At 34.2% G+C, this 12,976-nt stretch overlaps 2 protein-coding genes and 1 long non-coding RNA gene across 6 annotated transcripts in view; 1 reads left to right on the top strand and 2 right to left on the bottom strand.

Annotated features, from left to right (window-relative positions):
* The window catches only part of LOC149781395 (polyamine-transporting ATPase 13A3-like), a 110,338-nt gene extending 104,341 nt beyond the window's left edge, over positions 1-5,997 (bottom strand). For all 3 annotated transcript variants that reach the window (XM_089935488.1, XM_089935489.1, XM_089935490.1), the window contains exons 1-2: positions 5,861-5,997; positions 5,104-5,199 (exon numbers count right to left, since the gene is read on the bottom strand). The gene's annotated coding sequence lies outside the window, so the exon portion shown is untranslated. The remainder of the gene's footprint in view (positions 1-5,103; positions 5,200-5,860) is intronic.
* A 481-nt stretch (positions 5,998-6,478) lies between these two features.
* Positions 6,479-9,922, top strand: LOC149781394 (uncharacterized). Its single transcript, XR_016414704.1, has 3 exons — positions 6,479-6,616; positions 7,240-7,336; positions 8,195-9,922. It is a non-coding gene; the product is annotated as an uncharacterized LOC149781394 (long non-coding RNA).
* Positions 9,923-10,039: 117 nt separating this feature from the next.
* LOC149781393 (uncharacterized) overlaps positions 10,040-12,976 on the bottom strand; it is an 84,304-nt gene continuing 81,367 nt past the window's right edge. For both annotated transcript variants that reach the window (XR_016414503.1, XM_089934744.1), the window contains one exon: positions 10,040-11,271. Coding sequence is in view for 1 of the 2 variants with exons in the window: in XM_089934744.1 (XP_089790870.1) it covers positions 11,265-11,271 (7 nt within the window). In the remaining variant the exon portion in view is untranslated. The remainder of the gene's footprint in view (positions 11,272-12,976) is intronic.

Genomic DNA, 12,976 nt, shown 5'->3' with positions numbered 1-12,976 from the left:
TCTCTCTCTCTCCATAAAGTTCCTTAGACCATGTCTGCAGTGGTCTTAATCAGTAAACAATGCCCATTTTATTGAGACCACATCCAATCCATGGTAGTCATCTGCAGCGATTCCACCAGAAAGAAATCTCCGTATTCCACCTCAGCATTGTCAGGATTGGTGAGGAGAGATGGTGGAGGAATTATTAATTAATCCCCACAACTTTCTCTCTCCACCCCACTTAAGACACATGGAGTTTTGAAACATTGTGTGAGCCATACTGCATATTTCTTTGACAGCTGCTTTGAAACTAGAAGGAGTCCATTCCATGGTTGGATCCAAGTTTGTTATTTTGTCAAGGGTATCCTAATACTCACTTTGTGAACCATCCTCATCATAGCCTAAATCCATGTCTGTATAAAACATCCATTGCAACAGGCGTATCACCACCATCCATGCAAGTATTATGGTATCACTACAATGCATAAGCCGCAAATAAATGACTTGATGGTTTAATTGGCTGGAGAGTATGATGAATAGCTGGCTCAGCTTCTGGCTGGCCGGTACACCTGTATATTGGCTGGCCAGTACACCTGTATATTGACTGGCCAGTATGCCTGTATATTGGCTGGCCAATATGCCTGTATATTGATTGGCCAGTATGCCTGTATATTGGCTGGCCAGTATGCCTGTATATTGGCTGGCCAGTACGCCTGTATATTGGCTGGGCAGCTGGATGGGCAGTTTCAGGATCGCCCATTCATAAGGAGTAACAATATGGAGGGTTTAAACAGTTTGAACCCGGTATAGTTCCATATACCATGGCACACTGGCCAAGTATGTGGCAGGCTCGCCAAAGTGATGAATCTGTAGCCACTATTCAAAATGTATGGCTGGCCTGATATCTTGACTGGCTGGGTGGCAGCTGGAAAGGCATCATTCAGGATACATTTGGATTAATTATACCCAATTAAAATCCATTTGCCCAGAATTAGAGGCACAAAGGCATACAGGCAATATTCCTTGAAAGTATTTGGGGGTTTTGAGACTTGAGTGCTTTGAGATATCAAGGAGAGGCAGTGCATTGACCAAAAAAGCATTTTCTTCATTTTGAAAATAAGCTATTATTTTCATATAGTAATAATCGGAAATTCAAATCTGAATTTAGAAAATTTAGAAAATAACTTGAATGTTTTTCTTCCAAGCACTTAATACACCTACAAAAAAAGAATAGTTGGCAGATTTAGCATTGAAAATATCATCAATATAAATAAACATGTGAAAACACTAAAAAAAGAACTCAATGCTGATATTATATATAAATATATACCATGTTTTTTTCTTTAAATCCATTGCACGGTAAAATATAGACTTAATTAGATGCATTTATTTGGAGTTCTCTGTAGTTCATTAGTAGGTTTGAATGACATTAGTGTTCACCATTGCACTCACTAAAGACTGGATGGTACTGTTGCTCAAATTTCCCTGCTGGATTCTCTAAGCAAATCCTTATCAGAAAAGAGATTTTTTTAGTCTTGATGACGATAACATCAACTTTGTTATACTTGTATTTGATGTAGTTTGACTGCATGGTATGTTTGTCTCTAAATAAAAAAATAGCCTATGTCAAATTTCAAACTGAACATTTAGGAATGGGAAGACATGCTATTTTCAATTCAAGTGGCGCTTTATAAATGATACAACAGTATGGAGCTTAGCACTTTAGCAACACAACTCAACTGTGTAAATCTATTTTATAATAAAGAGAACTAATCTAAATGTATTATTTGTATGAACTTCATACAGCCTAGAATTACATATGTCATTATGTTGCTTGCAGGTAGGTGTGGTGAATTAAAGGTTCATCCTTGTTGTTGTCCTTTAAATATTAAATCGTCATCCATCAGGAGTTCTGAAATTTGTTTGCTAGGCTTTGTTGATAGCTTATTGCTCCCTGAATCACCTTGAAAAATAAAATCTCACTTAAATTATACGAACAAAGATATTCATATGTTGTGCTTTATAGATGGTATAAAACTTGATTAGAAGAAATGTTGCCATTGTTAAGAAACTTGCTAATAATTACAAATGCAAATAGCTTAAACATTTTCATGCAAGCCAATGATGAGTAATAACTTGTGTTCTTCACCATGCATCTAGCTTCTCTTTAGTCCAACAATAACTTAAAAAGGATTGAGTTGTTCAACTTTGTGAGAACTACCAGTGCATATTAGCACAATTGGGCTTCACCAAAGCAGTCATCAAAAGACCCCATGTATTTATGATGGACCTTCTTACCATTTAATTGCCTCTTTTACACCTTGCTGCATAAACTGCCACAAAGAAAGTTTTTAGTAACTCCAAGCAGAACTGTTTACCATTTATGTATCCTACATGTTTTACATAGTTAGCTGAAAATCATTTTTTCCAAAACACAATCGTGTTATGGACAATTGGGAGTAAAAAAAGTTTGTTTTTAATTATGGCAGGTATGTCAAAGGCCATTCTTGGACATGTTGGAGTGGGACTAACATCAACTGGGCTACCTTGATATGCGGCACTCCTCCACATCGTATCTACAATTGACAGACGGGCACAAAATGTCCCAATTTCTGCAACTGCATTGTCGCTTCCAGACCAGTCAACACATCTGCAGCTCTAATTCATCTGGGATGAATTTGAGAATGGCAATTCTGTAACCTCTTGTTTCTCAGATTATGCTGATGTAATAGTCCCATTAGGCATCACATATATAACTTTGGATCAGGGGAGACCACTAAGAAGTCCCCCTCTATGTTAACAATTAATGCCGTTTTAGAGTGTAGGCTCAATACTACATAGTGTTCATAACTGGTCTTTGCCTTTGTTTATTTGAAGTGATAAGAATAAAACATATGAATTAACAACCTAAACGTCTCCAGGAAATCATAACAGTACAACAATACATGTTATTTCATTGAGTAAAATGATATCTAACAATAACCAATGAACATGTACCAATGATATCACGTAGAATCATAAAGTCAAGCTAATTGAAGTCAACTCAGAGTGATACATTCACACAAATATTTTACAAAAGTCAAATATAATGTTTAAAGCATGTAGAAACAGTTTTTCTACATTCAAATATACAGACTGTCTGAATAGATGGCTTGTAATTGCTAATACATTCACAGGATTTTAGGAGGTATTCAGAATGCAGTTGATACTATTGTAGAGAAAGTTTAGGTGGCAGGGTCCAGTTCGTAAATTGGCCCATGGCAAATTTCTTAACTTAAGGCTATGGTATGACTTTTTCAGCTATTATTGTTTACTATTTATAGATATAGATATATTTGTGAACTAGGTGTTTCGGGCTTGTGTTGTTCTTGAAATTGATGTCAGGCATGTACACCTTCCATAGTTGCTCTGCAGTATGTTGATAGTGAAATACCAATAGTCAGCTAGGAAGAAGAACTAGCCTCCCATAGCAGTAGACATGTGGGTTCAAGGCAAGTAGAGTATCTCAAAAATGGCTTGGATGACAACTATTCTGAATTGCATCAAACTATTTAGTAGACAATGTTTTTCAAAATTTTCATCCAGTGAAAGAGCTTACGTTTGCACTGTGAGCACCACATGCTGTCAAAAATGGCTTTTGGACGTGCCTCTACTCCATTCACATGGAAGCGCCTTTTGACGCCTGCTGTAAACATCAGCCATTTTAAGCCGGTTTTCATAGTGCCACCTTCGGGAAAAACCCCCATTTAGATACTACATTCATTTCTGTGAATGACAATTACATCAGATCATGTGGTCACTGTTTATGCCCTGGTCGATATCTGCTATTTAAAGTAACTGGGTCATAATCTCCACTCTCCAAAATGGAGGTCGCGGATTTCATTCAGTACTTACGAAGTTTTCACGATTAGAATCAGAACTACGAAAGATTCAATAACTTAGGTAAAGGCTCTGATATTGATGCAGGCAGCAATTAGTTTTCATAAATTATGAAATTCAGATGACTTAGTGATGTAAATGCAGACGACAAATTGTAAATTTCAAGTATGAGAAATGGCAGCTACGATTGGTCACGCGGCCTCACTGACATGACGGTGAATGAGTCCTCTCAAGATTTTAAAGCACGTAAAAAATTCTTCAGTGAAAAATAATTACGCAGCTATAACAATCAGACTTTTAATCTTAAATTTTTCCACACATAATAGATGTGTACCAAAAATGTAAAATGGTTACAATTGCTGTTTAACATAAAATACACTACATTGCTTAACAGTTAACAGGCAGGCCTATGCGTATGGAGTCGAATAGGTAACAGGTGCTCTATTTATAGCATGCTGCACTTTGTAATTATGCTCTATAAGGTAAACGGTTAAGAGGTTAGTGTTAGGACTGGTCAACCTGGTGTCAAGATAACGTGAATGGGTGGGAGACATTATGCTACATGTCTGTGGCATGATATCCCAGTGCTAGACATCACTATAAATTGCCACACTGCAGACATCGTAGCGATGTGACTAAACATTTGTTAAAGCTACGTTACTAAACATCTGAATCACGCACACACAAACTGGCTACCATATACATGCAGTTGTGATTATACCATTTAAACTGAAAGTAGATTTACATTGTCCATTTGAATATTGCCTGTCTACACTATAATGTTTCAAGTAGTAGTTGTGTATACGTTTAAATTTCATAATAATGTTCCAGCCTTAGTTCATAAAAAAATTTTGTTACAATTTGGCATATATTTTGTCATAGGTTAACAAAGTTTAAAACGCATGGTTAATAATTTAAAATATATAATAAATTATTTGAATTCTGGACTGGTCTTGGAGAGGTGGCCTTGTGTGTGCCTATTATTGGCTCTTGCTCCAGTTAGTGTCTTGCCAATATATTCACCAGAGCTATACAGCATTCTGAATATTTATTTAGCAGCTTTGTTAAAATCCAAAATTTGACATATTTCTGCCTCATGCTGGGTGTGAAAAAAAATTTAATCCAAATTTTCACCATGATGATTCATATGCACTAAGTTTCTGATATATTTACTTATCTACATACACAACTCCAGGTTACAGCTAATGTTCTAGACATTTGAATTTGAAACAAATGTGGTATTACCTCTCGCTTGCTTAATTCAAAATTAAAAGATCGAAGAATTTCAATGAAGCTGTCGCCATCAAGTTGTTTACATAACTGTGCCTTGTCACTTTTTTTCTGAAATTAAAGGACACAACCTAAACAAGTATTTTTGGTGAGGAAAATTGATAATTATTTCCAAAAGTTTACAACTGTACTTTCTTATTAATTATACAATAAGTTACTATTAAATATTACTGAAATGGCGGAATATAAATTGGATAGACAGAAACAAGCCATAATCTGAATTTAAGATTAATTGGAAAAGAGATCTACCGGTATATTTCCGAGTCACAGTCTAAAATTAATTAAAACAAATGTAACTTATTGCTACAAATAGGACACTGTCTGAAAAAATAATAACGAAGATGTAAAAAATACAAATACCAGTCAGATAATTAATAATATCAAGGGTGAATAAATTTAAAGTGAAATTTACACGTACCAACTTCTTTGAAAGACAGACACGAGATGACTGGTCATTGTGCATTAGGATAAGTAAAAAATGTTGTCAATTATGTAAACAAAGCTTAAAACATAACACATACCTTTCAATATCCTTACAAGTTTGACGTTTAATTTATCAGTCTTCAAACAGCATAAAAAAAAAGAAATTGTTCCATAGGATATATATCGTAATAGCTTTCCGTAAATTTACGTCACGCGAAGTCTTTCGCAGCTAAGGTACTTGGCGGCCGTGCAAATAATTTTGCTACAACTGGACTGAGTAACGACTTACCTGCTATTTTCGCAATAATACACTCATGGTATCCCTTGAATCCACGACAAACCGCCATCACTTTCTCTCCCGTGCAATATTCCTCCATTTCTTTTCGTGGCGAGTGTACATCAGCCATACAGATTATGCCTCCCTGAATGGGACGAGCATTCACCCATATAACCAGTGATATTTCTGGTTCAGTGGTCATCTTAAAATCCTGGGATATTTTATATTTTACAATTTCAATGACACTCCAATCAAAAATTGAGCCCAAATTCTAGACTGGTTATCCAAAGCGTTATACGGTGACAAATTTGGAACCAAACTTTACAGAAACGTTTTTTTTTTTTTCTTTCTTTTTACAGAAAATTTGGTTCTAACGCATGAAATCGAAATATGCCAGCTTTTTCAATGTAGTAATTGGTTAAAAAAAATAAGTTCATAATTTTATATCCCATCATAGTCAGCTTCATCAGCCATCATCATACGGAACAACCTCGGCTATTTCTGCGTGACAAAAACGTGACTCCGATACGTGAAGGCGAATACTTCACAGAAAAATCAGGCATTTTGTTCTCTTTTGATTTATGATTTATCTAAAGAGTTAATATCTATACATCGGATACCAACGCCGTGATTTGGATATGTTGGGGAATGATTGGTTTACAGTAAAGTGGTTTTAGAAGACAAAGTTTACGACCAAGAGGCAATATCGTGTCGAGGTGTGGAACACAAATGGAAAGACAACACAAATTGGACACCCAAATATTATAGGTGAGTATGAAATAAACGGAGTCTCAACTTTATCTCGTTTGCCCAAGTATAAACTGACTATATGATTAACCGCCCAACACTATATATATATGACTGATAATTAAACTGTAAGCAAGTATTTCAGTAAATGTGAAAAGATATACAAGGTCAAAAACAAGTTTCCTTTTGCACCAGTTTTAAAATTAGAGTAGGTATTTTTGTTTTTCAATATATATGTATATATAACTTTCAAAGCAACCTAATTTGTGGAATTTTATTTTAACAGCCATAACCTTGTAATTGTCAGTCTTGGAAATGTTAACTCCAGTGATACATGTAAGCCCAAACAGGGACTGCTCTGGTATTATGATAAAGTTGTGAATTTCTTGAGTATTTGTAGATCTAGTCCAAAAAGGTCTTTAGGTTACTGCTAAATTTTCAGACTGCTACATATATAAGTAAAATCATAACTTAAGTAACTTAAGTCCTGGAAAAAGATATTTTGAAAAATTTCACATTAATCTTACCAAGATTAAAATGTACACAAGTTTTACCATGAAGATGATTTTTGAACGATATGTTAATGTTTTAATCAGTCTGACTGTACAGTCTGTAAACGTTTTAATGCTGTTTGTGTATTACAGGTACTGGTGTTCAGGACAAAATATATAAGCAGTCTGAAGTTAATTCCACAAAGTCCATTCCTAAAAGCACCATGTACTGGAAGAAGAGAAAACAATGGTAATTCCAGGAGTAATAGAGAGCTTTTTTACATTTTAAATAATGTCTGCAGCTGTCTCCCACAACAATGTTTATTTGTGTGAAGATAAGCATTATTCTTTATACATTTGTTCTTACCTAGTACATTCACAGCTTAACATGGCTCATATCTTAAACACAGTTTCATTACCATATCAATAATTTAAGGAATAAACAAATTTCACTATACAACACTAAGTGGAATTTTCAGAGTTCAACAAATTCTGAGTATATGGTGAAATCGTTCAGTATTTACAGACAGAATATTCAATGTACGTGTTTGAACAGAACATTCACTCTGTATGGGTTATCCAACACACCACACACAATATATGCACAATGTACACCATATTTAACCAAATCAGCCAATTACAGAAATTCCAGGAAATATCTGATCAGTATTGATTCTTGCAGAACAAGATATAATAATTTATTGTTATGCATTGTCATACTTCAGTTTTTAATTATTTAAAATGTTAAATATAATTTTTACTTTCATTTTTCCTATAATGCCCTAAAACATTATGAAACTTGAGTTGTTTTTCTGAAAACATCACATACATTTATGAAGTGTATGTTGTATCACATGTACTTTGTATGATTGAGTATATTATTGTGTATCAATTACTTGTCATTTACATGCATTCATTGTGTATCATGTTTGCATTACCCATGTTTAAATGATGCATGCATTAACATTGGATTTGTCAAACTAAACTACTGTAACAGTGTAATATTAACTGTACATATTCAATTCCCACAACAAAACAATAATGTTTGAATGTTAAGATTTTAATATGAATTATACATGTTCACTAAAATTTGTATTTCTCATTACAGTGTTGTTGATCTAGGTGATTCCAGTTCTGTTGGTCTTGGATATTATGAAATTGGTGACTGTACGTAATACTAATCTTCAAATATAATGAGAATATCAACAGATGAACCAACTTGATATGGTGACAGTGACATGAGTTTTTCATCTGACTCAGAAGAAAGTATAGAGTTTTAATCAAGTTCAGACGATGAACAGTATCATCAGGTGAATGAAGCAACTCGGTCTTACCCATCCCATGTCACAGATCCCCCACTTTATGTCATAGCCCCATAACAAGATATATATTGTAGTGAAATCACAAAGTCTGAACATGTTATTGTCCTTGGGGCTTTGCCAACAAGACATAATTTGTCAGATGCTAAATATATGACTTTTTGGACTCAATTCAGTTGCATCTTCCTTCAGCAAACACAGGATTGACAATTGTCAAAGATTTGAAGGAAAAATGTGAATTCAGTAAGGAGTATCTCAAATATAATTTTTATTGTGAGATCTGCAAAAAATTGTACTCCGATAAAGAAGAAATGTGTGAAACTGGGGGCTGTACAGGTGTACATAACTAATAATTATGAGCAAACATCTCTTTGGAATGAAGTTGGCTCTGACAAGAAAGAAGACTTCCTTTCATCATCAAAAATAGGATCAAGTGTCTTCGAGAACCTATTATTGCTGTTGAAATTGGAAATGCCGTTTATGGTACTGTTCTCCCCAATCATCATGAAAAGGACTAAAATGGCTCTCACCATTGCACAGCAGAATTTCATACTATACACTGTAGTGTCAAGCTCAAGTGGTGAACAGATTTGGACATATTTATGATTTTATATGCACCAGATATTTTCTGGTCAGGATTTAACTAATTTTTCAGGATATCTTTTCATACATGTATAGTTTGTGTTACACCAACATTTTTGTATTGTGATGTTCTTTTGATAATGAACATTTAATTACATATGTGGTACATACAATAAATGATGTACTACTTCAACACTTGTAGTTTGTTTTTTTAAAGCAGGGGTCAAGTGTGTGTGTGTGTATGGTTTAGTTTGTTTATTTGACTTGTGTCCTCTATTTCTCAGTATATATTTATCATAGGTTTGAAATAATAGTTTAGTTTCAAGTTCAAAAATCTGTGTTACAGCGCAGTTTAGTCATGATTGCTCTTTCTTTAGGTAATTCAAAATAATTCTTTGTACCAATCTTGAAAATTGACTAAGTTCTTTTCCAGGGTTTTCCATGCTGAAATTTATCCCAAAAATTCTAAGTCCAAACTGTCCATCCTTTTCCAGGGTTTTCCATGCTGAAATTTATCCAGAAAATTCTAAGTCTAAACTGTCCATGCTTTTCCAGGGTTTTCCATGCTGAAAAAAATTCAGAGTCCAAAATGTCCATCATTTTCCAGGGTTTTCCATGCTGAAAAAAATCAAAGTCCAAAATGTCCATCGTTTTCCAGAGTTTTCCATGCTGAAAAATTTCAAAGTCCAAAATGTCCAGCATTTTCCAGGCATGTCCAGCATTTTCCATGCACAATGTCCAGGGTTTCCATGCTAAATTCTGCAGAATATTTCATTTTTCCATCGTTTTCCAGGGTTTTCCATGTTTTTCCATCGTATTCCATCCTTTTCCAGAGTATACGATGGAAAAAGTACAGCCGGGACTCTTGTAATAGGTAAGCTCCTGCAATGCCATATCCATTGGACAGTGTATCTAACAACACAACTTTTTCTAAATAAAATTATTATATATAAACATATATATATATATATATATATATATATATATATATATATACCAGTCAATACTAGTACACTCGTTTGCCTCTATTTCTTACTGCATATCTGCTACACAGTTATTTTTCTAAATAAAATGATTATATATGTATACCATTCAATATGGGTACACATATGTATCTCTAACATAAAAACTACACTGCACTCGCCCCCAAGAAGCTAATGTTCATACTCAAAAGTTACCTCTTTTCTTTGACACAGCTTCAACACTACAGCTCCAAAATGCCAACAAAAAGAACAGTGTGGTTTTGGCTCTACATCACACTTAATGTAGGCATATGTTCCTGCCCATGCCTATAGCTTCTGCTGGTGGATTTTACAAACCTTTCTAATACATCTGCTAACACTGCTCCCTGCTTGAAATCAGCAGTCATAAGCTTGCGTTTTACTCTAATGTCTTGTTTATATACTTCAGTATACTGATTTTTAAATATTGTTTTTGTTAATAAAATCAATTAGTTGTCAACATGCTAGTTCCCTAATTGTTTTGGTGGCCCAGTCCCCTGGGATGGAGGGCAAATCCTTATTAGGGAGTGGGCTAAAACATTCTAACAAAATTCTCTATTTGCTACAGGATCATAAGAAAGATGGAAGGACAAATCAATAGACAAACAGAAAGCTACAGCTTAACATCTCCATTTTCTTTGAAATATGGGGTGCAACAAGTGAGGAGGCCAATAATCATGCATACACACATTTATGTTAGCAAAACTGTGCCCACATTTCGAAACATGGGGTGGGACACATACCATCAAGAATTGGATTAATAATGTACATAAATGGCATTATTTGTACTAATTTAGTGTTTTAATTTAATTCTCTGTCCAAGTATAAAATGTTTAAGTAAAGTTTGTTAAGGCTGTAATGATTTCAGTGAAAGAACAATATGTGTTTATGTTAATGTAAGCAACAACAAAAATGTGTCCTATTGTATCACAATCACAGATTGTGTTACCTTTGGGACAGCATTGAATGTAATTTGTTTTTAATTCTAGATTATTTACAAAAATCTATTTGTATTTATCTAATAAATAAGGAAAATTCTAATTAACATTTGTGTAGCTTTTCAGTATATCTCAGTTTTTAGCCAAATTTTAAATGTGAATCAGAAAATCTGTAGTTTCCATGATTATCAGAGAGGTGTTCCATATATGCATATTTTCAACACATCCTACCATGTATGAATCATTAGCCACTGCATTTTGCACAAGATCTGGTAGTTTGGGTCTCACAATTGTTGGACAGATCATGTCAAATCTTGTTTGTTCTGGACCAGGCTCCTCTAGTTGCTGTAAAGATAAATATACACAGTTTAGTCTCATTCACCTGACACAAACTGTTAAAAGTCTTGGATTAAAATGACTGTCCAAATGTTGGGATGATATTCATATACAGTATTCATTGTAACACTGTTCATGTCTACAATAGAAGTGGGCAACCTCAGAGGTAAGGTCACATTATTTTAACTGTTCTATTCACAGAGTTGAATTAACAAAAGTATATGTATACAATGTGCATCCAAAAAGCACAGACCCAGTTCATAAAATGAAATCATGTACCAGATTATCACTGTCTATGCTGATTGTTCTATGACTGATTTTAAATGTAACTTAGTACAAAGCAGAGTCATATAGCTAGCCATGGGTTAACTATATGATGGAGAGACATCTACACTTATGACGGAGAGACATCTACACTTTATATCAAACTTTCTTCATTTTTATTTACAGTACTAATTAGAAAAATAATAATTATAACTTTTTAAAGGAGGGTGACATTATGGTTAGTTAGAGAACTAACCTGCCTTGACACCCTAAAACAATGACTGTGTTCATCCATACATATGAAGCAAAATACAGAGTATTGGTGAATAATTCCTTATCTTGATGTTACACTTTTTAAAAGATATGGATCTCAGGTCAGGAGCTTACTAAGATATATGTGCTGCATTGTTATTGGATTTCCTGTCTCAAGTAAGAGTTAACAGCCATGTAAAGAAATTGTAAGGGGATTTCTGTTTAATAACATTCTTGGAACGTCTGAGATTCTCTCTCTATCATGAACATTGCCAATGCTTTTATAGTTCAATTTTTCATACAAGACACGTGTGGGCATAGGTTGCAAATTTTCTTTGTCAGAATAGTAGTGTTTTAAAACCTCTGCTGAGAAAAATATTAGGTTAAGAATGATTGTTTGTAAAATGTTGAAACATTAGACTTTTGAATGTTTTTCTATACTTTGCTAGTGATTTATGCAAACCAAAATCACAAATATTTGTACGGGCTGGTATTGATTTTCTTTCATTCCTCTCAGTTGAATATCTATCCACAAAGAAAGGTCATTACACAGATAAGTAAATGAGCCTTGGTACCACCAAAATCACATGATATGAAAATCTCATGACCTATGACCTTGACCTGTCAGCAAGAAATTGAACTAGTGTATCAAAAGATGTAAACCTGCTGTACATTTGGTCAAAATATATGTAATATATAAATGTGATAGCCTAGATAAGAACATTGGCCATTGAATTAGTGTTTTTGCTTTGATACTGATTTTGAGCTGAAGGGGTATGATTAAATTTGTAATAAACTATCAAGTGGATAGATACAATGGCTAAACCTTCATTAAAACACCTTCTCAAATTCAGAAGTTATATTCACAAATCGATAGATGTGCCTGGTTTATTTTTCTTGCCTTGACCTTGAAGCAGGATGCTTGGCAATCATATGTTGCATATTGTTTAGTCATAATGCATACCTGGTTAAAAATTCATTGAAAACAATTTAGTTTAAGTGTCATTGAATTACATTTGTCCATATTGAGGCATTGATCTTGAAGTAGAAGGTCTGCCTATGGTATGCAAGAAACAATATGTTACCATGACGTGCACTTGTGCAAAGTTTCATGAAAATTTATCCAAATTTTACCATTGTTTGTTATGGTCCAGACAAGGCAACGTCAAGCGTGGCAGATAAACTGTCACCAAGAGAT

This window comes from Sinohyriopsis cumingii, chromosome 15 (genome assembly GCF_028554795.1).
Source record: "Sinohyriopsis cumingii isolate HCF-2022 chromosome 15, ASM2855479v2, whole genome shotgun sequence".
In the NCBI taxonomy this organism is placed as follows: Eukaryota; Metazoa; Mollusca; class Bivalvia; order Unionida; family Unionidae; genus Sinohyriopsis; species Sinohyriopsis cumingii.
This window is presented reverse-complemented; position numbering and strand designations above follow the sequence as displayed.